Source organism: Abramis brama (genome assembly GCF_963993115.1).
Source record: "Abramis brama genome assembly, chromosome: 11".
NCBI classification, from domain to species: domain Eukaryota; kingdom Metazoa; phylum Chordata; class Actinopteri; order Cypriniformes; family Leuciscidae; genus Abramis; species Abramis brama.
Window position 1 is genome coordinate 41,854,145 of NC_139973.1, and position 23,816 is coordinate 41,877,960.

General features: G+C 39.0%; 3 protein-coding genes and 1 pseudogene across 5 annotated transcripts in view; 1 reads left to right on the forward strand and 3 right to left on the reverse strand.

The window, feature by feature from the left end:
- The window catches only part of LOC311091863 (uncharacterized protein), a gene marked incomplete at both ends in the record, with an annotated part of 463,820 nt that overhangs the window by 278,723 nt on the left and 161,281 nt on the right, over nt 1–23,816 (reverse strand). The gene's annotated exons all lie outside the window — the stretch shown is intronic.
- Nucleotides 1,742–13,402, forward strand: kynu (kynureninase). Its single transcript, XM_084127939.1, has 13 exons — nt 1,742–2,115; nt 2,770–2,890; nt 3,495–3,577; nt 3,724–3,785; nt 3,872–3,943; nt 4,121–4,195; nt 4,529–4,675; nt 7,431–7,529; nt 7,664–7,737; nt 7,850–7,902; nt 8,652–8,737; nt 9,857–10,114; nt 13,175–13,402. Exons 1-13 carry the CDS (start codon nt 1,926–1,928, stop codon nt 13,292–13,294), a joined length of 1,440 nt encoding a protein of 479 aa, XP_083984065.1. The 5' UTR covers nt 1,742–1,925; the 3' UTR covers nt 13,295–13,402.
- On the reverse strand, nt 16,260–18,660 carry LOC311091826 (zona pellucida sperm-binding protein 4-like; annotated as a pseudogene). Its single transcript, XR_014609645.1, has 8 exons — nt 18,203–18,660; nt 17,756–18,046; nt 17,318–17,676; nt 17,089–17,246; nt 16,820–17,012; nt 16,603–16,750; nt 16,445–16,517; nt 16,260–16,370 (listed from the first exon to the last, which is right to left on the reverse strand). The product of XR_014609645.1 is annotated as a zona pellucida sperm-binding protein 4-like (transcript).
- Nucleotides 20,357–23,620, reverse strand: LOC311091820 (zona pellucida sperm-binding protein 4-like). Of its 2 annotated transcripts, XM_084127924.1 has the most exons (9): nt 22,144–23,620; nt 21,853–22,035; nt 21,586–21,773; nt 21,415–21,512; nt 21,186–21,343; nt 20,917–21,109; nt 20,700–20,847; nt 20,542–20,614; nt 20,357–20,469 (listed from the first exon to the last, which is right to left on the reverse strand). In XM_084127924.1, the coding sequence occupies exons 1-9, from the start codon at nt 22,949–22,951 to the stop codon at nt 20,393–20,395; spliced, it is 1,926 nt and encodes a 641-aa protein (XP_083984050.1). In that variant the 5' UTR covers nt 22,952–23,620; the 3' UTR covers nt 20,357–20,392. The 2 variants fall into 2 exon arrangements, with proteins under 2 accessions (XP_083984050.1, XP_083984049.1); XM_084127923.1 differs by having other exon boundaries at nt 21,853–23,620.

Below are 23,816 nucleotides of genomic sequence, written 5' to 3' on the forward strand. Positions count from 1 at the left end.
CAGATTTAATAACCTAAGAAACGATAAAAGGGTTAAACTAATGATTGGTGGTTCATTCAGGTTGTGTCTTATAAGTGCATAGAAACTTGGGATTTCATCATCTCATCTCTTAAAACTCACTCTTTCCTCTCTCACTCTTTCTTTCTGCAACTCGTATGAATGTGTGTGCGTGTGTTTGTGTTAGATATTAGTTTTATGTGTTAGAATAATCAATAAAGTCTCGTTTGTAATTTTAAAGAGAAGTGTTACTTGTGTTATGTGCTTACGAATTTAATGTCTTAAACTTCTGATCTAAGTTACCTTGCTAACCATAGTGTTTCACTATAGTTCGGATATTTATATCCGTTGCAGAGTTGATAGTTACAGCCAGTTCAAATGAACCGCGAACGAGTCATTTGCTCGGTTGTAATAAGCGACTCTTTCGAATTCCCTATAAAATAATTAATAATTCCTTTGAGCTAAATTGACGAATCACTACAACACCATTGCTGAGTATTTTGCAGTGAACCAAAGACAGTCTCAAAAACACGCTTTGAAATCGCTGGTGTTTCTGACGTCACAAACTACCTTGTAACCAATCAGATCAACGTGTGATCGTCAACCAGTGGATCTCTGAGCTGAGTGAGTGAGTGGAGGCGGGGCTCATTTGCATATTCATAGAACCGCGTATACTAAATGAGGCAAGGGTGTCGAGTTACATTCGAGATATTTTAAGACACGAAGAGTATGAGAAGGAAAGAACGTTTAAATATGTCATTTTGGTGATAAAAAAGGGGAAATATCATGAAAATCAGACTTTTCCCGTGTGTAAGTGCTGTAATCGGGTCCCGGTGCTTCTACCAACCCAGAAAACATGAAAAGTGAAACCCAGTAACTTTGTTCTGGTGAGTCTTTCTCTGCAAGCATGTCAAAAAATAAGCCGATCAGATTTCGCTCTCCTTCTGACGTATGAAGAGGATCTTATTATAATATTACCGGCCCTTAATCTGCACGTTTACACACACCAGCCGACATTTGGTTCCACAAGCGACAACAGAGACCAGTTCTAACGCACTGATGAAGATCCAGCAAAGCCTGAAGCTGTTCTGTGGTTGAGCACAGACGAGCACTGAACACTATTGACCAGAACATGTCACCGCTGTCTTATAAAGACCTCAGAACTGTGGACACTTGTGGAGAAGTTCAACATGATGATGAGATGATCAGTGTAACTCCACAACAACTACAGAAATGTCTCCACTAACATTCAGAAGCTCTTCCTGAGTCTCTCCGTAAGGCTGCACTCGCTACTGGTGATTCTGGGATTCTGGATGAGGGAGATTGGCCTGTTCTGTTATTGCTGGAGTTTCTGAAGCTTGTGTAAAGACTCCGCCCTCTTCTAAATGGAGGCGGAGCAGCAGCTCATTTGCATTTAAAGAGACACACACAAAAACAGCACGTTTTTGCTCACACACATAAAGGGGCAAATTTAACAAGCTATAATAAATTATCTGGTATTTTGAGCTGAAATTTCACAGACACATTCTGGGGACACCATAGATTTATATGTGAAAAGGGGCATAATATGTCACCTTTGAGGAATTAAATGATTGACTACAGGGGAACTTTAAAATTAACTAGGTGAACTAGGGATATTGCAGAGTTTGTAATCAGACAGAAACAGAAAGCAGTCTGAGGGCCAGAGGGTGTGTCTTCAGCTCTGCTGGCTAGTGTTCTCTGAAAGCAGAAGTGGCTCCATGTGCAGAGGAACAATCATGAACTAAAGCGTCAGGAAGTGTGTGTGTGTGTGTTGTGAGAGCCATCAAGACGAGCACGGGAAATAATGTGACCTCTATAAATCATTAGCTCAGGCCTGATGTGTGTCCTCGTGGGTCAAAGTCTCTGCATCTGTGCAGCTTCGACTGGCTGGACGTGTATAAGAGTATATGAGGAGATCTGAGGTTGATCAGACTGATGAGAGCATGGAGAGCCCGAAGCAGATGATCCTCAGGGTCTCTCAGGAGCTGAGCTGTAGACCCACCTCACGCCGGCTGGCAGAACACCTGGACCGGCTCGACCCGCTCCGACACCTGAGACACGAGTTCCTCATGCCCAGAACATCAGACCTGCCCAAGGGTGAGTCAGACACTTCACAGATCACACTTCTGATGGGTTTATGAGCGGTCACATGAGATATGACGCACAGATTATATCGTCATGAGGGAGTATTACCTCAGATTCATGTGTGAATCCCCTTGAATACAAACAAATTAAGTTTGGTGTACTGTAGAAAGATTGTTCACAACACTACTTTTGCATTTGCTAAATACTTCATTCATAAATGCAGATTTTTTAAAACCCCTCCATCCTTTCCTCATTTTGTTAATGAACTCAAAGCTTTTGCTACTTCTCTTTGTACCCTTTCAAATGAGAAAGCTACAGTAGCCAGTTTCTTCAAGAGCTATGTACCCTACAGCTCCTTGATACCCCTTGCAATAACGTACTTTGCTATAAATGTTGTTCTTTCAATAATTTAAATATTATTAGTATTTCTTATTATTTATTTTTCTCTTCCTTATACCTTCATGATTGTATATTTGATTTGAGACTTCATTGCTGTTACTTATTGTTATTTTACCTTCTACGTCTGCCTTTTAAGAATTGTAAATGGTTAATATTGTTTGTACAATGCCTATTTTTTATGTAAATTTGTCTATCCCCCCCCCCATTATTTTTTTTAAAGTATTTGCTCAGATTCATATATCATCTGAGTTTCTCGTCTGTTTTCAGCCGATCTGTCACTTGTGGACGGTTCTGAGGATTGTATTTATTTTGCTGGGAATTCACTTGGTCTACAGCCGAAAAACACGAAAAAATATATTGACGAGGAACTGGAGAAATGGGCCAAAATGTGAGTCGCCTGTCGTGATTTATCAGCGGATAATAAAACACAGTGAAAATGTTTCAGGGTTTAGAATGCCATTTCGGTGACTATTTTTAAAGGCAGAATTTCTATATTTATTGTCTTATTATTCATTTTTACAATACATAATATGGTAATTTCAACATTTAATATAATATTTAATTTAAATATGACAAATTATTATTTAGATATGTATTATTATTTAAATATTGTTATTTATATTTTATTATTTATTATTTACTTATTTTATTTTTATTAATATAATTGAATTATTTTAATTTTATTTAATTTTATTTCATTTTTTATTTATTTATTTACAGAAAAGCATATCCATTGTTTTATTAACCATTTCAAAATGGGTTATAAGGCCATTTATTTTTCAAAAATAATATTTTTCACATACAGGTCACAGGTTAACAGGTTCTTAATGAAGTTTTTTTTTTTTTCATTGATCTTTTTTCCCACAGTAACAGATATCTCTACTACAGTAAAACAGTAGAAAATTAATTAAAACAAATCACAGAAATATTCTGAAATGTTCTTCCGCGGTTTGAAGGAAATCCCATAAATCCTAAGCACATGTTGTTTCCAGAGGCGTCCATGGGCACACGCAGGGGTCGCGACCTTGGGCCTGGGCCGAAGACACCCTCGAGGGTTCGATGGCCAAGATTGTGGGTAATTTAAGAGTTTCTCAGTTACTTCAGTTTGTTGTTTTTGCTATAATGTGGGAAGTTCTGTCAAGGTAAACAAGGTAAAAAGTGCACTTTACCACCTCATTTAATCAATGGAGCTTCTGATTTAGTGAAACTATCTTTAAACAGGTGCTAAACCTGAGGAAGTGGCTCTGATGAACGGACTGACAGTCAATCTGCATCTTCTCATGGTAGAAAAACAAGAACATTTGCTAATATTTTTTTTCTCTGTGATGATTTTCTGAACAGTACTCTCCTCTTTTTATGATTCTCTCAGCTTTCCTTCTACAAACCGACACCAAAACGCCATAAAATTCTTCTGGAGGACAAGGCCTTTCCGTCAGATCATGTATGTTAGCCAACACTGCGTTTCTTTAACCTCAGAAACGACAAATATACGTTCAGATCAAGAGTTCGAAGCATCAAGTGTGAAAAGGCATCAATAACTTTATAAAAGCACTGTGTGTGTGTGTGTGTGTGTGTGTGTGTGTGTGTGTGTGTGTGTGTGTGTGTGTGAATCTTGCAGTACGCCATCGAGTCGCAGATCCAGCTGAGAGGAATGAATGTGGCGGACAGCATGCTGATCATCAAACCCAGACAGGTTTGTTTTTTTCTTTTTCTCCATTTACAGATTTTAATTTTTTTGCATAATAGAACAATAACAACATACACTTACAGAGGATCGCAATGTATTCAACCATTATCTATTACATTCATAATAGCATAGTAGGAAACAGATAAAAGAATAAAATAGAAATAAAAAAAATATACAGGGGATAACTTACAAAAAATTCCAAAAAGGAAAGGATTAAAAAATTCTATACATCCTTTTTGCTTTTTTATTTCTTGCATGTTTTAAGGCCTAGATATAGTGACCTCACGGAGATCTGTGACATGTTGATTGGCTGTGATTGGCTGTGATTGGCTGTTTCAGGGTGAGGACACCATCAGGACGGAGGACATCGTGTCACTCATCGAGTCGGAGGGCGAGTCCATCGCTCTGGTGATGCTCAGTGGAGTCCAGTATTACACCGGTCAGCTGTTCCAGATCGAGACCATCACCAGCGCTGGACACGCACAGGTCAAGCTCACACTCTGTGTTACACTGAACGACACATTCACTCTCTTTACTGTAAGTGTTACACTGAAACCACACATTCAGTCTCTTTACTGTGAGTGTTACACTGAACAACACATTTACTCTTTACTGTAAGTGTTACACTGAACGACACATTCACTCTCTTTACTGTAAGTGTTACACTGAACAACACATTCACTCTCTTTACTGTAAGTGTTACACTGAACAACACAATCACTCTCTGTTACTGTAAGTGTTACACTGAACGACACATTCACTCTCTTTACCGTAAGTGTTACACTGAACAACACAATCACTCTCTGTTACTGTAAGTGTTACACTGAACGACACATTCACTCTCTTTACCGTAAGTGTTACACTGAACAACACAATCACTCTCTGTTACTGTAAGTGTTACACTGAACAGCATATCCACTTTTTGTTTCTGTAAGTGTTACACTGAAACCACACATCCACTCTCTTTACTGTTACACTGAACGACACATTCACTCTCTTTACTGTAAGTGTTACACTGAACGACACATTCACTCTCTTTACTGTTACACTGAACGACACATTCACTCTCTTTACTGTAAGTGTTACACTGAACGACACATTCACTCTCTTTACCGTAAGTGTTACACTGAACAACACATTCACTCTCTTTACTGTAAGTGTTACACTGAACGACACATTCACTCTCTTTACTGTAAGTGTTACACTGAACGACACATTCACTCTCTTTACTGTAAGTGTTACACTGAACGACACATTCACTCTCTTTACTGTGAGTGTTACACTGAACGACACATTCACTCTCTTTACTTTAAGTGTTACACTGAACGACACATTCACTCTCTTTACCGTAAGTGTTACACTGAACAACACAATCACTCTCTGTTACTGTAAGTGTTACACTGAACGACACATTCACTCTCTTTACCGTAAGTGTTACACTGAACAACACAATCACTCTCTGTTACTGTAAGTGTTACACTGAACGACACATTCACTCTCTTTACTTTAAGTGTTACACTGAACGACACATTCACTCTCTTTACTGTAAGTGTTACACTGAACGACACATTCACTCTCTTTACTGTAAGTGTTACACTGAACGACACATTCACTCTCTTTACTGTAAGTGTTACACTGAATGACACATCCACTCTCTTTACTGTTACACTGAACGACACATTCACTCTCTTTACTGTAAGTGTTACACTGAACGACACATTCACTCTTTACTGTAAGTGTTACACTGAACGACACATTCACTCTCTTTACTGTAAGTGTTACACTGAACGACACATTCACTCTCTTTACTGTAAGTGTTACACTGAACGACACATTCACTCTTTACTGTAAGTGTTACACTGAACGACACATTCACTCTTTACTGTAAGTGTTACACTGAACGTCACATTCACTCTCTTTACTGTAAGTGTTACACTGAACAACACAATCACTCTCTGTTACTGTAAGTGTTACACTGAACGACACATTCACTCTCTTTACTGTAAGTGTTACACTGAACAACACATTCACTCTCTTTACTGTAAGTGTTACACTGAACATCACATTCACTCTCTTTACTGTAAGTGTTAAACAGAACAGCATATCCACTTTCTGTTTCTGTAAGTGTTACACTGAACGACACATTCACTCTCTTTACTGTAAGTGTTACACTGAACGACACATTCACTCTCTTTACTGTAAGTGTTACACTGAACAACACATTCACTCTCTTTAGTGTTACACTGAACGTCACATTCACTCTCTTTACTGTGTTACACTGAACAACACAATCACTCTCTGTTACTGTAAGTGTTACACTGAACAGCATATCCACTTTCTGTTTCTGTAAGTGTTACACTGAACGACACATTCACTCTCTTTACTGTAAGTGTTACACTGAACGACACATTCACTCTCTGTACTGTGATTGTTACACAGAACGACACATTCACTCTCTTTACTGTAAGTGTTACACTGAACGACACATTCACTCTCTTTACTGTAAGTGTTACACTGAACGACACATTCACTCATTCACTCTCTTTACTGTAAGTGTTACACTGAACGACACATTCACTCTCTTTACTGTAAGTGTTACACTGAACGACACATTCACTCTCTTTACTGTAAGTGTTACACTGAACGACATATTCACTCTCTTTAGTGTTACACTGAACGACACATTCACTCTCTTTACTGTAAGTGTTACACTGAACGACACATTCACTCTCTTCACTCTCTTTACTGTAAGTGTTACACTGAACGACGCATTCACTCTCTTTACTGTAAGTGTTACACTGAACAACATATTCACTCTCTTTACTGTAAATGTTACACAGAAACCACACATTCACTCTCTTTACTGTAAGTGTTACACTGAACATTTGTTTCATTTACTTTCTTTTACTGTAAGTGTCTCATACTGATCAGAAATGAACATTTGGTTCACATGTCCACATCTTACTTTCGGAAGTGTGTGTGTTTTGTGTGTGTGAGAGAGAGAGAGAGAGAGTGTGAGTGTGTTTGTGTGTGCGTGTGTGTGTGTCTAAATTAATAACTTTTTAAAACAGAAATGAACCATCACTGAACTTACTTAAACTGGACTGTGACGCTATTTTCTTCTAGAAACAAACTTTGTTGCATTATTTTCCTGTTATCTCTGTAAAGCTGCTTTGAAACAATCTGTATTGTAAAATGCGCTATACTTGACTTGACTGTGTGTGTGTGTGTGTGTGTTCAGGGGTGTTTGGTAGGGTTTGATTGTGCACACGCTGTAGGAAACGTAGAACTGCGACTTCACGACTGGAATGTGGATTTTGCCTGTTGGTGCTCCTATAAGGTCAGTGTTGTTTTGTGTGAAATATCAATGCTTTTGTGGATTGATTGTATTTGTGTTGAATGTTTGAAGCATCCCATGATGCATCAGAGTCAGTGGTGTGTGTGTGTGTGTGTGTGTGTGTGTGTGTTATTCAGTATGTGAACTCAGGGGCCGGTGGTCTGGCAGGAGCATTTATACTTGAGAAACACGCTCACAGCGTCAGACCCGCGTGAGTATTACACAGCGGCTCTATAACACACACTTACAGATGACATAAAGAGCATGAGACGCTAACAGTGTGTGTGTGTGTGTGTGTGTGTGTGTGTGTGTGTGTGTCTCAGACTGACGGGCTGGTGGGGACACGACCTGAAGACCAGATTCCTCATGAACAACGGTATGAGAATCACTTCTGAATCACAAAGATGATCATATTGATTGTAAGTTTTGAGGGATTGAGGGAAATCAAGCCTGCTCTCTGCTGACACCCTGTGGACACACACTGTTACACACTCTTACACACTGTTACTGTAGAGTAGCTGTACAGTAGGTGTTGATAAATATATACACTATATACTTTTTTTTTTTGTTGAAAAAATTCCCAAGTGTGAATACTTTTATTTTTATATATACAGTCAAACCAAAATTAATTCAGACTTCTTCAACATTTCTCACATTATCACAGTTTATTCTCTATAGTTTAGACTTGATATTTGACTGGTTTTGTCCGTCCTTCTGTTAGACTGTCTCACACATGAATTATGTTGAATATCTGTCAGCTGTTAAATTTAACTACACAATTAGATAATACCAGTTTAGCTCAACCAATCACCAAGCAATGCTTCATTTTGTTCAGTCTGTGTGTAAAAAGAGCATTAGCAATTAAAGAAAACACACTTCAGCAAAACATGATCAGCTCAAAGTGTCCGAATCATTATTGGTCCCAAAGTTTTACTGGTAGTCACTGAATGAAGAATATTTGGGTATAATATGTCACAGTTTACTTTATTCTGCTCTCCTCACTTACGTAAATGAACTATAGTGTCCTGCACACACTAGTGAAAAAATATCATAAATTATATCTAGTGTCTGAATAATGTTTGATGACTGTATATTTCTGAAGAGTGTGGATGAATGTTCCCACAGAAATGGAGCTTCAGCCTGGAGTTAATGGGTTTCGTCTCTCCAATCAGCCGATATTACTGGTGTGTCCCTTACAGGCCAGTCTAGAGGTCAGACATCAACACACACTCACCGAAACAACACACACATTGACAACAACCATCATGAAACATACTGACAACCAGGGTTTGAAATAAACACACAAATGCGGGTAAGAATTGAGTAACTGTGGCGAGTAACGCTGGCAAATCACGAGCCAGTTTGGCGAGTTATTATATTAAGTCACTTTGCTGGGGAAGTTCTAAATTAATTTTTAAGACAAATCTGCAGATTTAGCACAAATACTCGTGAGTCATCATGATATATTAAATACAGTGTATTGCTCAGAATCTGCTCATATCTGGCTTACTTGAACACACACATCACTGCACAACAAATAACGGTGCGCTTGTTCATTTGCATTGAAGCAATAGCGAAGATTAAAAAGCATCTGGTTTACAGAAAAGACATTGTTATTTTCCAACATCCCTGAAGTTTTGATCTGTCCACCTACACTGTAAAGTACATTTAGTTTGAATAAGAAATGAATGTATGAAATCCAAACTTTATATATATATATATAAGCTGTGACGTAGTTAATCTGGTTCATTTCTTCTTTTTTTGGCTAGAAGTTCTGAATGGCCGGTAACTTAAAAATTGAAAAGCCAAAATGTCGGGTGGTTCATTTCAAACCCTGCTGACGACAGTCATTAAAAACACACTGACGTCCATCATGCAACGAGCTGGTGTTACTGATATTACTTTTTTGTGAACATTTCTGTATGTGTGTTTTGTGACAATTTATCAACAAAAAAGTATGAACTCACAATATCCCACTGCAAGACTGAAATTAAGAGCTCTCACAGAAAACAGACACCATGCAATAAAACTATAAACTGAGTAATCTGAAGAAAAGATCATGAAGCAGGACACACACATCCGTACAATCTTCTCTCACTCTCCCCTTCACTCCGGCTGAAAGTTCACGAAGAATTGCATTATAACACATATATTGCATCTTGTGCATCTATTGCTTTTTGATATAACTTTTAATATCTCAGTGTCACAGGATCCTACTCAACGTTTTGCAACTTAGATTTGAAGATTTCTTTGTTCACCGTTTCCCTAAATCTGATCATAACTCATGATGACGTATTTTGTATTCATTCTTTTGTAAATATGATGTCCAGATTTTTAATAAGACGACTATGAAGGATCTGAGGAGTAAGTCTGTGCTTCTGACGGGGTATCTGGAGTTTCTGATCACGCATTACTACACCAGAGACCAGTCTGACCCCGATGACATCATCACGACCTCTGACCCCGGTGAACCCTGCGTTGACATCATCACGCCCTCTGACCCCGAGCAGAGAGGCTGTCAGCTGTCACTGTCCTTCTCTCGACCAATCAGAGCCGTGTATCAAGAGCTGGAGAAACGAGGAGTCGCTGTACGTATCGCTTCATCACACACACACACACACACACACACTAGCGCCGCATGATTAATCTCGATTTACATGTAATCGCACTTAAACCAATTTGGCATATCACGAATTTGAAATGGAAAAATAAAATATTTTCTCAATAAAATACAATTATTACCTTTTTCATATAAAATAATGGCATTTTTTAATCATTAAAAATAAAAAAATTTTTGAGTTTGACAACAAACACACCAGAAAACACAGCAGCATAGTTCAAAACATAATAATAATTAATAATTTCTTAACATTGACTCTCAGTCTTTATTCATCTTTTTCGCATGGTTTCTCAATAGAATTCATAAAAGTATAGAATATAATAGTAAGTAGTCTAATAGGGGCTCATTTATGGAAGTAAAATAATGTCAAATGTTTTTGAAATAAAAAGCCTGTTGAATTGCACTACTTGAAAAAAATAGGCATTGCATTAACCATGCTTGCATTTTAATGCATTGTATTTTTAGGGCTTGCATTTTTATGGGCTGAAATTCAACATGGTTGAATATTTAAGCTGTGAATATTTCAATTAAAAACATTTCAAACACCGTTTCATTATTAAAAATTCAATAATCCATATTCACCTTTCATATTTCACTTCCAAAATATTCAAACTGTTTAAAAATACAACCAATAATATTCAACAGGCAATTTTCGGTCCATTTTATTTCGCTTTGCAAATTCGCTTCCACAAATTCAGTGGTTCAAATTCGACAGTAAATTCAACATTGACGTCCAGGAACTGCAGGAAAAGCAATAGATTACCGAGCATACTCTCCATCTGCTGTTAGTCAGCCTCACCATCAGATGGTGCAAAAGCGTGTGTTGTTGACGAAGACCAGCAAAATTGGAGCAAGTCATTCATTCATAAAACTCATTTACAGCAATGTAAGTGTATTTGTGATTATTATGACGGCTGTTTTATGTTAAATTCAGTGCCTTCACGGTTACTTTTCCTGTGTAGCCTACATGCATCTTTCTCTACCGTGAACGAGATTATAATGTTATTCCCCGATGCGGATATACAGATCCAATGTTACATTTTTGAGGTTGACATATATTTCTCTTGGTTGTTTAGTTGCCTTAACTTTATATTGTGGCGATGTGCTGCATGCAGGCTATTAGGGTTTCCCTCAATACTTCAGGATTCCCCAGCTGGACATATACAACGCTTAACGTAGCTTAATGGACTACAGTGATGTAAAAGACCAAACTCGCAGGCAAGCAGATGGACTCAGAATAACGCGCAAAGCTTAATGCTGAGCGTTTCCCAGTGATAGACTGGCATAAAGATGGCTTGACGTTGGACATTCGCACATTTAGGGACCGTCTCTAAAGTGTATACGACCATGGGCGTCGGAAGCAAAAAAAAAGTGGGTGGGTCCTCCCCCAGAAAAATGTTACTAATAAAATTTCATGTATTCTGATGCCTTTTAATTAAACAAGTAAACTAAACTCGCCACCACATTGTGCATTAAATGCACAGCTATCCGTGGATTAACCTGCTGATACCATGGTCATTTGCCAGCATTGACAACTTAAAGCGATGTTTGCAATATTTGACTGGAAGGTACAACAGGTGTTTTTTTCGTCAGTTGCGGCTCGTTGAGAAATATAATGTAGCTATTTTAGCGGAAATGGAGTTTAATTCATTAGGGCATTCCTCAAGTGGAATGGATTTGACTGACGACGCTCTGAAAAGTGAACAGACATATGCGCTGAATGTAAAAGTGAGTGGGTCCAATATCATGGTCTTAAAAAGTGGGTGGGTCTTGTCCCACCCACATACAATGGTTTTGAGATTTTATGCCAGTATATCACGAAACGCTCAGCATGAAACTTTGCGTGTTACGTTCATATTCTGAGTCTTTACTCTTTTTTTTTACTCTTATTTTTACTCTTTTTGTCCCAACGGAAGGGGAATCCTTGAGTATGAGGTATTGAGGGAAACCGATTATAATCCTGTTCATGGTAGAGAAAGCTGATGACACGTAGGCTACACAGGGAAAGTAACAATGAAGTTATTGAATGAAACATAAACACAGCTTTTGTGTGTTTATCATTTTCATTTTATGAATGAATGTCTTCGTCAACAACACGCGCTGTTGCACCACCCGCTGGTGAGGTCGACTAACAGCAGATGGAGAGTATGTTCGGTAATCTACTGCTTTTCCTGCAGTTCCTGGACGTCAATGTTGAATTTACTGTCGAATTTGAACCACTGAATTTGTGGAAGCGAATTTGCAAAGCAAAATAAAATGGACCGAAAATTGCCTGTTGAATATTATAGGTTGTATTTTTAAACAGTTTGAATATTTTGGAAGTGAAATATGAAAGGTGAATATGGATTATTGAATTTTTAATAATGAAAAGGTGTTTGAAACGTTTTTAATTGAAATATTCACAGCTTAAATATTCAACCATGTTGAATTTCAGCCCATAAAAATGCAAGCCCTAAAAATACAATGCATTAAAATGCAAGCATGGTTAATGCAATGCCTATTTTTTTTTCAAGTAGTGCAATTCAACAGGCTTTTTATTTCAAAAACATTTGACATTATTTTACTTCCATACTCATTGTAACGCAGTGTGACAACATGCCCCGCCTGCACAACTGAGGTTTAAACCCGGCTAGTGTCTTTTGCTGGTTAGCGAAGCATTAAAGAACTATATCAACTGTTAAATAACAGATATAAGATTAATATAATAACAGATTTGTCTCATTTTAAATTAATAAAAAAAAACAGCAAAAAAAAAAAAAAAAAACACAAGTGAGAAATTTACTTTTGCTATGGTTAAATAAATGTTCAGTCATATCTTCCAAAGATTTCTGAATTTTGACGCAATTTATTCTCTATAGTGTAGATATGGCAACTAGTAAATACACTGAGATTCATCATGCTGGCATGTGTGGAAGTATTTAAAACAAGTGTGTGACAACTAGCCCCGTGTGTTCCCCGCTCACCCCAACAGACGGTGTATTCTGAGTGTGTAAGTGTGTGTTGTAAGTGTGTGTCTGCTGTTTTTCAGTGTGATATGCGAGAGCCTAACGTGCTGCGAGTGGCTCCGGTGCCGCTGTATAACTCCTTCACTGATGTTCATCGCTTCATCAGCGTTCTGGGATCAGCGCTGAGATCCAGCCGAGAATAACACTGGTGAATGAGTGCTTTTATTGGCTGCTGTTACTCTGTGAAACATGACGAGAGAGAGAGAGTCAATTATGTGAATGTTTGCATGGCCAATAAACATTTTTCTTCACGTCTGCCTCTGTTCTGATGGATTTCAAAGGATGTGCTAAAATATCTCATGTAGAGTCAGTTATCAGTTATCTAGTCTTTAATAATGTCCTCAAAATGTTAGCACAAAAACTTCTATGCATCGTTCATGTAATGTTTCATTTGGATGTTCGTCTAACGTTTTTTTAATGTTTCTACTTGTTTTAGAACGTTCAGAGAACATTCTAAAGTAACGTTCAGAGGACATTCAAAAGTAACGTTCAGAGAACATTCAAAAGTAACGTTCAGAGAACATTCAAATGTAACGTTCAGAGAACATTCAAATGTAACGTTCAGAGAACATTCCAAAGAAATCTCACTATAGAGTTTGTGTAGACTATGTAAAACTTAATATGCATTCTGAAATTAGTCTTCATTCATCATAAACATTAAATTCAACTGGTTTGTTTTTTTACTGATATTACAATTTTATCCAATAATTATTTTCAATATTATGGCCGACAACTATAACCAGTCAATTAAAATTCTATACTATTTTGTCTAAATAAAGAATTTGACAGAAAGCAAGCTGAAACCTAAAAATCAGTCAATTTAAGCATCTCAATATTAATGTGCAGTATGAGAAATGGAGATTCATTTTGAGATTTGCTGAAGTGTTACATGTTATATTATTAGTGTTTTTAAAGGTTAACTTTGAGGGATTGTTCAGTGACAGCATTTATCAACCTATATCTCGTAACTCAGTCCAAGAGCAGTTTAGTGCAGTAAACTATGAAACTTAAACAAGCATCATTTGTACTTTGCTCTGAAGTGAGTTATTCATTAGTGAATCGTAAAACGACCCCCTGATGGGAAAATGTGTCCTGTTTGTTGAGGGACGTTTGTCTTTCAGAAGCTTCATTAAACCAAGAGTCTCTTCAGATGATCTGAACGCTTTATTTGACTCTGAATCTCTTCTCACACTCTGAATGAATCCTGATGAACTTTAATTCAAGCTGCTCTGTTCTTCTCAGCCGATTCTGAAACTCTAGAGTGTTTTCTGTTATGCAATGCTAGTACTTGTTTTGCATATCATTTAGATAATTTACCATGTCTTACACACATCTATCTCTGCAAATGTTTGCTGAACAGGTTTTATTGTCTTGTAATGTGACTCATTGATGCCTTTTATTTGCTAAAGACCATTTAACCATGTGTGTCTCCCTGGGAGTTCATTCGCATCCGCATTTAAACCTGATCTTTAGCAGCATGAGTTCTGACATGAGCCCGGCTAACAAAAATATGTTCAATTAAGTTATGAAAACAGTATTTCTGAATGTTCAAAACATTCAGTTTTTTAAATGTTTTAAAAAAGTTTTTTTTTTTTTTTTTCAGGTTATGTGAACGGTAAGGGAACATTCCATTGTATCATTCTTCAAACGTTATGGAATGTTACTTTTGAATGTTCTCTGAACGTTCTGAAACTAATAACATTTAAAAAACGACAAATATCCAACTGAAACATTTAAGAAAAAACGCTCCATGAACGATGTATAAATGTTTTAACATTCCTCACTTTAATTTAGTCTAATTTGATGTACTACAAAAGCTAAAACTGAAAAATACACAACAGAACTATAACTTTAAATAAAATGAATACAAAAACAGAAACTATAACAAAATTAAAGTGATGTCCAGAGAGGATGTTTTTTTTCTTTTCTTCAAATTAATAAAATGAGGAAAGGATGGAGGGGTTTTCACAAATCTGCATTTATGAATGAAGAATTTAGCAAATTCAAAATTTTAATTTCCATTAAACCATTAACATGAGGAAAACATTTTTAATATGATGGAAGAACAAAACACTAAACTTGGTTAAAAAGGCAAACTACAGCTACAGGTTTTATTTTACTGTGTAAAAAATGCATTAAAAACAAAAAGCTGACAGGAATTAGCACACATTTACTACAACAATCAGTTATTAATATTTCATTGGTTCTCTCGTTTTTGCATGTTCATAATTTCTAAAAAAAAAAGAAAAAAAAAAAGTCACAAATAAAACAATCAACTCCAAACATAACTATGCAATATAACTATAGTTTCAACCCAACTTTGGGTCAAATATGGACAAACCCAGCCATTGGCTTAAATCACACCTGCTAGCACATTTCTTAAATGTTTACGTACTAGGTCAGCGGTGGAGTACACCATTTTGTGGCTGTTCGAACACATTCAACCACATGAGCATCTGCTCTATGAAAGCAATCTGGTCAAATGTGTTGGACTACCTCTGGAAGTGGCCAAAAATAGACAAGCTAAAAAAAAAAAAAAAAAAAAAAAAAAAAAACTTACCATTACCAGGGTCCACTTGTGATCCGATTTACAAAAATGCTTCTTAGTACCAGGTGTAAACAAAGCCTTGGACAGCTACCTAGTTGGGATACAACAGTTAAGGGATTAATGCTTAAATGAAAGTAGTCTACATTACTGGGACTAGCCTGAAAAATAAATAAAATCAGTATCAACCTGCATCCCAAGATATGATTCTATACTTGCGTGACTGTAAAAAAAGCATTACAAAAAGCCAACAAGTGACCTCAGAGGGGTTTGGGCATCAATATATGCAGTTAGTCAGCCATAAAGTCGTATGTAAAGCCTCAAACAGACAGAAGCTAAAACCTTAATTTGATATGTGAAACATGAACAGGGGCCCAAGTTAATGACTAGAACTTGGCAAATAGTAAAGTTAAATGGCTTAGGCAGAAACTTGGCTTGTTTAGTTCAAGTCAAGAATCTCAATGCACAAAAGGAAAAAGGTTTAGTAGTGCAGAAGTCAAACTGAGAACCATCATGAAACATCCAACTACAGACAGAAATGAATACCAAAGAAAACATGAGTTTCATTAGTAATCAAGTTTATTAAAACACTTAAATTCACTTGACCAGGTTAACTTGTCCACTAGACACCACAGTTTGCCCACTAGAGATGGTCTTGATGTGCATGTCTCTTCCTGTAAAAAGTGGTAGAAGCATGAGGGGCATTTAAATTCTCAGTTCCTGAAGTCAACTTACAGCAAGCACTCACTTTTCCTAGTGCAACTTTGCTCACAGGAGCCAGAGGAGGGATGGCACACCACTGTACTACAGTGGATGAAGATCTAACAGAGGGGGAAAGGGTTAAGCCATAGAATTCACTGTAAAAAGCACTAATATTAAGGGTTGAGGTAAGGCTGCAGAGCATACGGTTTCCTGCAGAGGAGCCAGTGACGCTGGATCTACAAATGTGAACATCTTCACAACAAAGCGCTTGTAATGGGTTGGGAACTGAAGACCAGACGATCCAGCCACTGGAACCAATGTGGTCAGGTAACGATCATCCTGGTAAGGGCATCTGAAAGGCAAAGAGGCAGTCAGAAATGCCTTACAGCACACTAGATGGATAAAGACTGGCCTTGCTCACCCATCAACCAGAAGATCCCATTGGGGTAGACTGAGTGGACTGGGGGTTGATGTCGCCCAGCAATGTCCCAGCATCAGGACAATGTTGGGGTCAGTCCTCTCCAAAATGTGCACCTCAACAAACACAGGCTCCCGCAGCACTTTTGTAACTGGATAATCAGCATCACTGTAGTAGGATGTGTACGCCTCGTCCCCTGAGGAAGAATGCAGCATTTAACTAGAAACTGGAGTTTTAGAAAGGCTTTAGGCATACTTGGGACAAACACTTACCTTCTGCACAGCCTTTGGTGACACATTGACCATTTGCCAGTCTAAGCTCCACCCTGAGGGGTCCAGGAGCAGCTACTGGTGGAGGTGGAGGAACGGTGTTGACCTCCACAACCAGAGCTTCCACAGAGGTACCAGAGTACCTACACTGGAAGAGAAGCCTGGACAACAAACAGTGAGCTTGTAGCATTTGTCAATGATTCACATTTATGATAAAGCATACATCACTTACTCAAAATGGCTGTCCCTTGTAATGGAACCAAGTGGTCCAATACCCACTTCATATGAGGAGGTCATTCTGTTTTCATACACCACATATCCACTGTCCTCCTGCAAATAGTAACATTGTTAGCATCCAATCCATTCTAAGCCATGCAGAACAAGACCACAAGCAGCTACTTGCCATCATGCTTGTGCCACATGCAGTGACAGGGAACTGGTATATAGCAAAGAAAGGTGTGGATCCCACAGGACTGCAAGCTGGATCACTTCCACCCAGGAGACGGACTGAATCCAGGCTCAATCGAGGCAGCGTAACATCTCTAGCCACCACTACCACAAACTGACCATCTCTTATACACTGGACAGTCACTGGAACGAGTTACAAGAGCAGGTTATTGCCAAGGATCAGATTAACATGAATGCCTCTACATTGACTCTACACTCTTACCTGCCTTCCCATAGTAACACTGCTGTCCATCAAAGCAGCAGTTGATAGCAGCACACTCAGCACCACTGATACCAGGTGGTCCACATTGAATCTGCTCATAATCAGCTACAGTACATTTGTCAAGGGGCTCTGCCTGTGCCACTGGCTGCTTAGGCTGAAACTGTTGACTAGCTTGCGCTTGACCTGACTGAGGAAACTGTTGACTAGCTTGCTGTTGACCTGACTGAGGAAACTGTTGACTAGCTTGCGGTTGACCTGACTGAGGAAACTGTTGACTAGCTTGCGGTTGACCTGACTGAGGAAAATGTTGACTAGCTTGCGGTTGACCTGACTGAGGAAACTGTTGACTAGCTTGCTGTTGAAATGGCTTTTGAACCTGCTGAAGAAACTGTTGACTAGCTTGCTGTTGAACTAACTGAGGAAACTGTTGACTAGCTTGCTGTTGACCTGACTGAGGAAACTGTTGACTAGCTTGCTGTTGAACTGGCTTTTGAACCTGCTGAGGAAACCATTGACTAGCTTGCTGTTGAACTGGCTTTTGAACCTGCTGAGGAAACCATTGACTAGATTGCTGTTGAAACTGCTGAGGAAACTGTTGACTAGCTTGCTGTTGAACTGGCTTTTGAACCTGCTGAGGAAACCATTGACCAGATTGCTGTTGAACTGGCTTTTGAAACCGCTGGTCAGTTTGCTGGAACATCAGAGCTTGAGGATTCTGGGGCAGATCACTCCACTTCGGAACAGCATGACTGAAAGCACAGAACCAAACACAAAGTGCCAGAGACTGAACAGCACACCAACTTCCTGCCATTGTTCAACAGCTAGTCACACTGTTGAGGTGCTGCTCTTTGGTCCTTTTGTACTCTACAGACTTTGTCTAATTAATGATAATCCCACCCTCTTCATTAAGTCATGATTCTCCAGACTTGCACAAGTGGGAGTTTATGCAACTAGGTGATTTTATTGTTTCTTAAAAGTCAATTTTTCCATTTTGAACATACATAAAACTATACTGAGCTAAATTCAGAATAGTATGCTAGTACTATTTCTGCCATTCTGAATTCAGCCTTTTTTATATTAGATGTTTTAGCTATTCTGGATTGTTTTTTTTCTTCTTTGAAACACATCATAGTTTTCTCATGGCAACAGGCCTGTATATTTTAAGAAAGTTTAAATCACACCTGCTAGCGCACTTCTTAAAATGTTTACATACTAGGTCAGTAGGCGGTAGAGTACACCGTTCTGTGGCTGTTTGAACACATTCAACCAAATGAGCATCTACTCTATGAAAGCAATCTAGTCAAATGTGTTGGACTACCTCTGGAAGTGGCCAAAAATAGACAAGCTCAAAAAAAAAAAAAAAAAAAAAAATTAGCCCCTTTTTTACACCTTCATTTACCACAGTCCACTTGTGATCCGATTTACAAAAATGCTTCTTAGTACCAGGTGTAAACAAGGCCTTGGACAGCTACCTAGTTGGGATACAACAGTTAAGGGATTAATGCTTAAATGAAAGCAGTCTACATTACTGGGACTAGCCTGAAATTTAAAAAAAGAAATAAACAAAATTCAGTATCAACCAATCCTTTATCCCAAGATATGATTCTATACTTGCGTGACTTTAAAGTATAGAGCATTATAGCATTACAAAAAGCCAACGAGTGACCTCAGAGGGGTTTGGGCATCAATATATGCAGTTATGCTAGTCCAGCCATAAAGTCGTATGTAAAGCCTCAAACAGACAGAAGCTAAAACCTTAATTTGATATGTAAAAACATGAACAGGGGCCCAAGTTAAAGACTAGAACTTGGCAAATAGTAAAGTTGTAGCGTGGCCACATAAATGGGATATTTATAAGACGGCTTATTAACCTAATTAAAGAGTTATACATGTCAGATGTTCTTATATTAAAGAATCCCTGGGTTTTTGTTGCCCGTCAAGTGTTGGTCTTACTGTTTTTTCTGAGCGAGAGTCTTGATCGTTACACCTGGGAAACCCCATGACGTCATACTTCAGCTGATCAACTTCACTTCCGTTAAAGGGAGCCGGCTTACCGGAATTCGGGAGCAACTTTACTATTGCTCTTTTGGATTAGCGATCGATCGCACTACACAGCTTGGCGGTCATTGACTGTTTGACCCTTTGTGAGATATACTTGCTGGATTATTTCACCTTGGAGATCACTTCACAGGACAGTGCTGTTCCTCATCGTGTGCACGGACTTAAAACGGCTTACCAGTGAGGCCGATTCAACGCACACACACTGGACTGGAACACACTTACATAATTTTTGTATATATTGATTCAGTGCTTTCTATTTAATACACTTTGGGTTGTCATTTGATCTTGCTTGTTTTGTTTACATTGTGAGCAATTCTATCCAATGCTTTCATAGAGGGTCTAGAACATACATTGTGTATCCTGCCTTGTATAGGCAGAACGTTACAAAGTTAGATGGCTTAGGCAGAAACTTGGCTTGTTTAGTTCAAGTCAAGAATCTCAATGCACAAAAGAAAAAGGTTTAGTAGTGCAGAAGTCAAACTGAGAACAGTCATGAAACATCCAACTCCAGACAGAAATGAATACCAAAGAAAACATGAGTTTCATTAGTAATCAAGTTTATTAAAACACTTAAATTCACTTGACCAGGTTAACTTGTCCACTAGACACCACAGTTTGCCCACTAGAGATGGTCTTGATGTGCATGTCTCTTCCTGTAAAAAGTGGTAGAAGCATGAGGGGCATTTAAACTCAGTTCCTGAAGTCAACTTACAGCAAGCACTCACTTTTCCTAGTGCAACTTTGCTCACAGGAGCCAGAGGAGGGATGGCACACCGCTGTACTACAGTGGATGAAGATCTAACAGAGGGGGAAAGGGTTAAGCCATAGAATTCACTGTAAAAAGCACTAATATTAAGGGTTGAGGTAAGGCTGCAGAGCATACGGTTTCCTGCAGAGGAGTCAGTGATGCTGGATCTACAAATGTGAACATCTTCACAACAAAGCGCTTGTAGTGGGTTGGGAACTGAAGACCAGACGATCCAACCACTGGAACCAATGTGGTCAGGTAACGATCATCCTGGTAAGGGCATCTGAAAGGCAAAGAGGCAGTCAGAAATGCCTTACAGCACACTAGATGGATAAAGACTGGCCTTGCTCACCCATCAACCAGAAGATCCCATTGGGGTAGACTGAGTGGACTGGGGGTTGATGTCGCCCAGCAATGTCCCAGCATCAGGACAATGTTGGGGTCAGTCCTCTCCAAAATGTGCACCTCAACAAACACAGGCTCCCGCAGGACTTTTGTAACTGGATAATCAGCATCACTGTAGTAGGATGTGTACGCCTCGTCCCCTGAGGAAGAATGCAGCATTTAACTAGAAACTGGAGTTTTAGAAAGGCTTTAGGCATACTTGGGACAAACACTTACCTTCTGCACAGCCTTTGGTGACACATTGACCATTTGCCAGTCTAAGATCCACCCTGAGGGGTCCAGGAGCAGCTACTGGTGGAGGTGGAGGAACGGTGTTGACCTCCACAACCAGAGCTTCCACAGAGGTACCAGAGTACCTACACTGGAAGAGAAGCCTGGACAACAAACAGTGAGCTTGTAGCATTTGTCAATGATTCACATTTATGATAAAGCATACATCACTTACTCAAAATGGCTGTCCCTTGTAATGGAACCAAGTGGTCCAATACCCACTTCATATGAGGAGGTCATTCTGTTTTCATACACCACATATCCACTGTCCTCCTGCAAATAGTAACATTGTTAGCATCCAATCCATTCTAAGCCATGCAGAACAAGACCACAAGCAGCTACTCACCATCATGCTTGTGCCACATGCAGTGACAGGGAACTGGTATATAGCAAAGAAAGGTGTGGATCCCACAGGACTGCAAGCTGGATCACTTCCACCCAGGAGACGGACTGAATCCAGGCTCAATCGAGGCAGCGTAACATCTCTAGCCACCACTACCACAAACTGACCATCTCTTATACACTGGACAGTCACTGGAACGAGTTACAAGAGCAGGTTATTGCTGAGGATCAGTTTAACATGAATGCCTCTACATTGACTCTACACTCTTACCTGCCTTCCCATAGTAACACTGCTGTCCATCAAAGCAGCAGTTGATAGCAGCACACTCACCACCACTGATACCAGGTGGTCCACATTGAATCTGCTCATAATCAGCTACAGTACATTTGTCAAGGGGCTCTGCCTGTGCCACTGGCTGCTTAGGCTGAAACTGTTGACTAGCTTGCGGTTGACCTGACTGAGGAAACTGTTGACTAGCTTGCTGTTGACCTGACTGAGGAAACTGTTGACTAGCTTGCTGTTGACCTGACTGAGGAAACTGTTGACTAGCTTGCTGTTGACCTGACTGAGGAAACTGTTGACTAGCTTGCTGTTGACCTGACTGAGGAAACTGTTGACTAGCTTGCTGTTGACCTGACTGAGGAAACTGTTGACTAGCTTGCTGTTGACCTGACTGAGGAAACTGTTGACTAGCTTGCTGTTGAAATGGCTTTTGAACCTGCTGAAGAAACTGTTGACTAGCTTGCTGTTGAGCTAACTGAGGAAACTGTTGACTAGCTTGCTGTTGACCTGACTGAGGAAACCATTGACTAGCTTGCTGTTGACCTGACTGAGGAAACTGTTGACTAGCTTGCTGTTGAAATGGCTTTTGAACCTGCTGAAGAAACTGTTGACTAGCTTGCTGTTGAACTAACTGAGGAAACTGTTGACTAGCTTGCTGTTGACCTGACTGAGGAAACCATTGACTAGCTTGCTGTTGACCTGACTGAGGAAACTGTTGACTAGCTTGCTGTTGAAATGGCTTTTGAACCTGCTGAAGAAACTGTTGACTAGCTTGCTGTTGAACTAACTGAGGAAACTGTTGACTAGCTTGCTGTTGACCTGACTGAGGAAACCATTGACTAGCTTGCTGTTGAACTGGCTTTTGAACCTGCTGAGGAAACCATTGACTAGATTGCTGTTGAAACTGCTGAGGAAACTGTTGACTAGCTTGCTGTTGAACTGGCTTTTGAAACCGCTGGTCAGTTTGCTGGAACATCAGAGCTTGAGGATTCTGGGGCAGATCACTCCACTTCGGAACAGCATGACTGAAAGCACAGAACCAAACACAAAGTGCCAGAGACTGAACAGCACACCAACTTCCTGCCATTGTTCAACAGCTAGTCACACTGTTGAGGTGCTGCTCTTTGGTCCTTTTGTACTCTACAGACTTTGTCTAATTAATGATAATCCCACCCTCTTCATTAAGTCATGATTCTCCAGACTTGCACGAGTGGGAGTTTATGCAACTAGGTGATTTTATTGTTTCTTAAAAGTCAATTTTTCCATTTTGAACATACATAAAACTATACTGAGCTAAATTCAGAATAGTATGCTAGTACTATTTCTGCCATTCTGAATTCAGCCTTTTTTATATTAGATGTTTTAGCTATTCTGGATTGTTTTTTTTGTCTTTGAAACACATCATAGTTTTCTCATGGCAACAGGCCTGTATATTTTAAGAAAGTTTAAATCACACCTGCTAGCGCACTTCTTAAAATGTTTACATACTAGGTCAGTAGGCGGTAGAGTACACCGTTCTGTGGCTGTTCGAACACATTCAACCAAATGAGCATCTACTCTATGAAAGCAATCTAGTCAAATGTGTTGGACTACCTCTGGAAGTGGCCAAAAATAGACAAGCTCAAAAAAAAAATAATAATAATAATTAGCCCCTTTTTTACACCTTCATTTACCACAGTCCACTTGTGATCCGATTTACAAAAATGCTTCTTAGTACCAGGTGTAAACAAGGCCTTGGACAGCTACCTAGTTGGGATACAACAGTTAAGGGATTAATGCTTAAATGAAAGCAGTCTACATTACTGGGACTAGCCTGAAATTTAAAAAAAGAAATAAACAAAATTCAGTATCAACCAATCCTTTATCCCAAGATATGATTCTATACTTGCGTGACTTTAAAGTATAGAGCATTACAGCATTACAAAAAGCCAACGAGTGACCTCAGAGGGGTT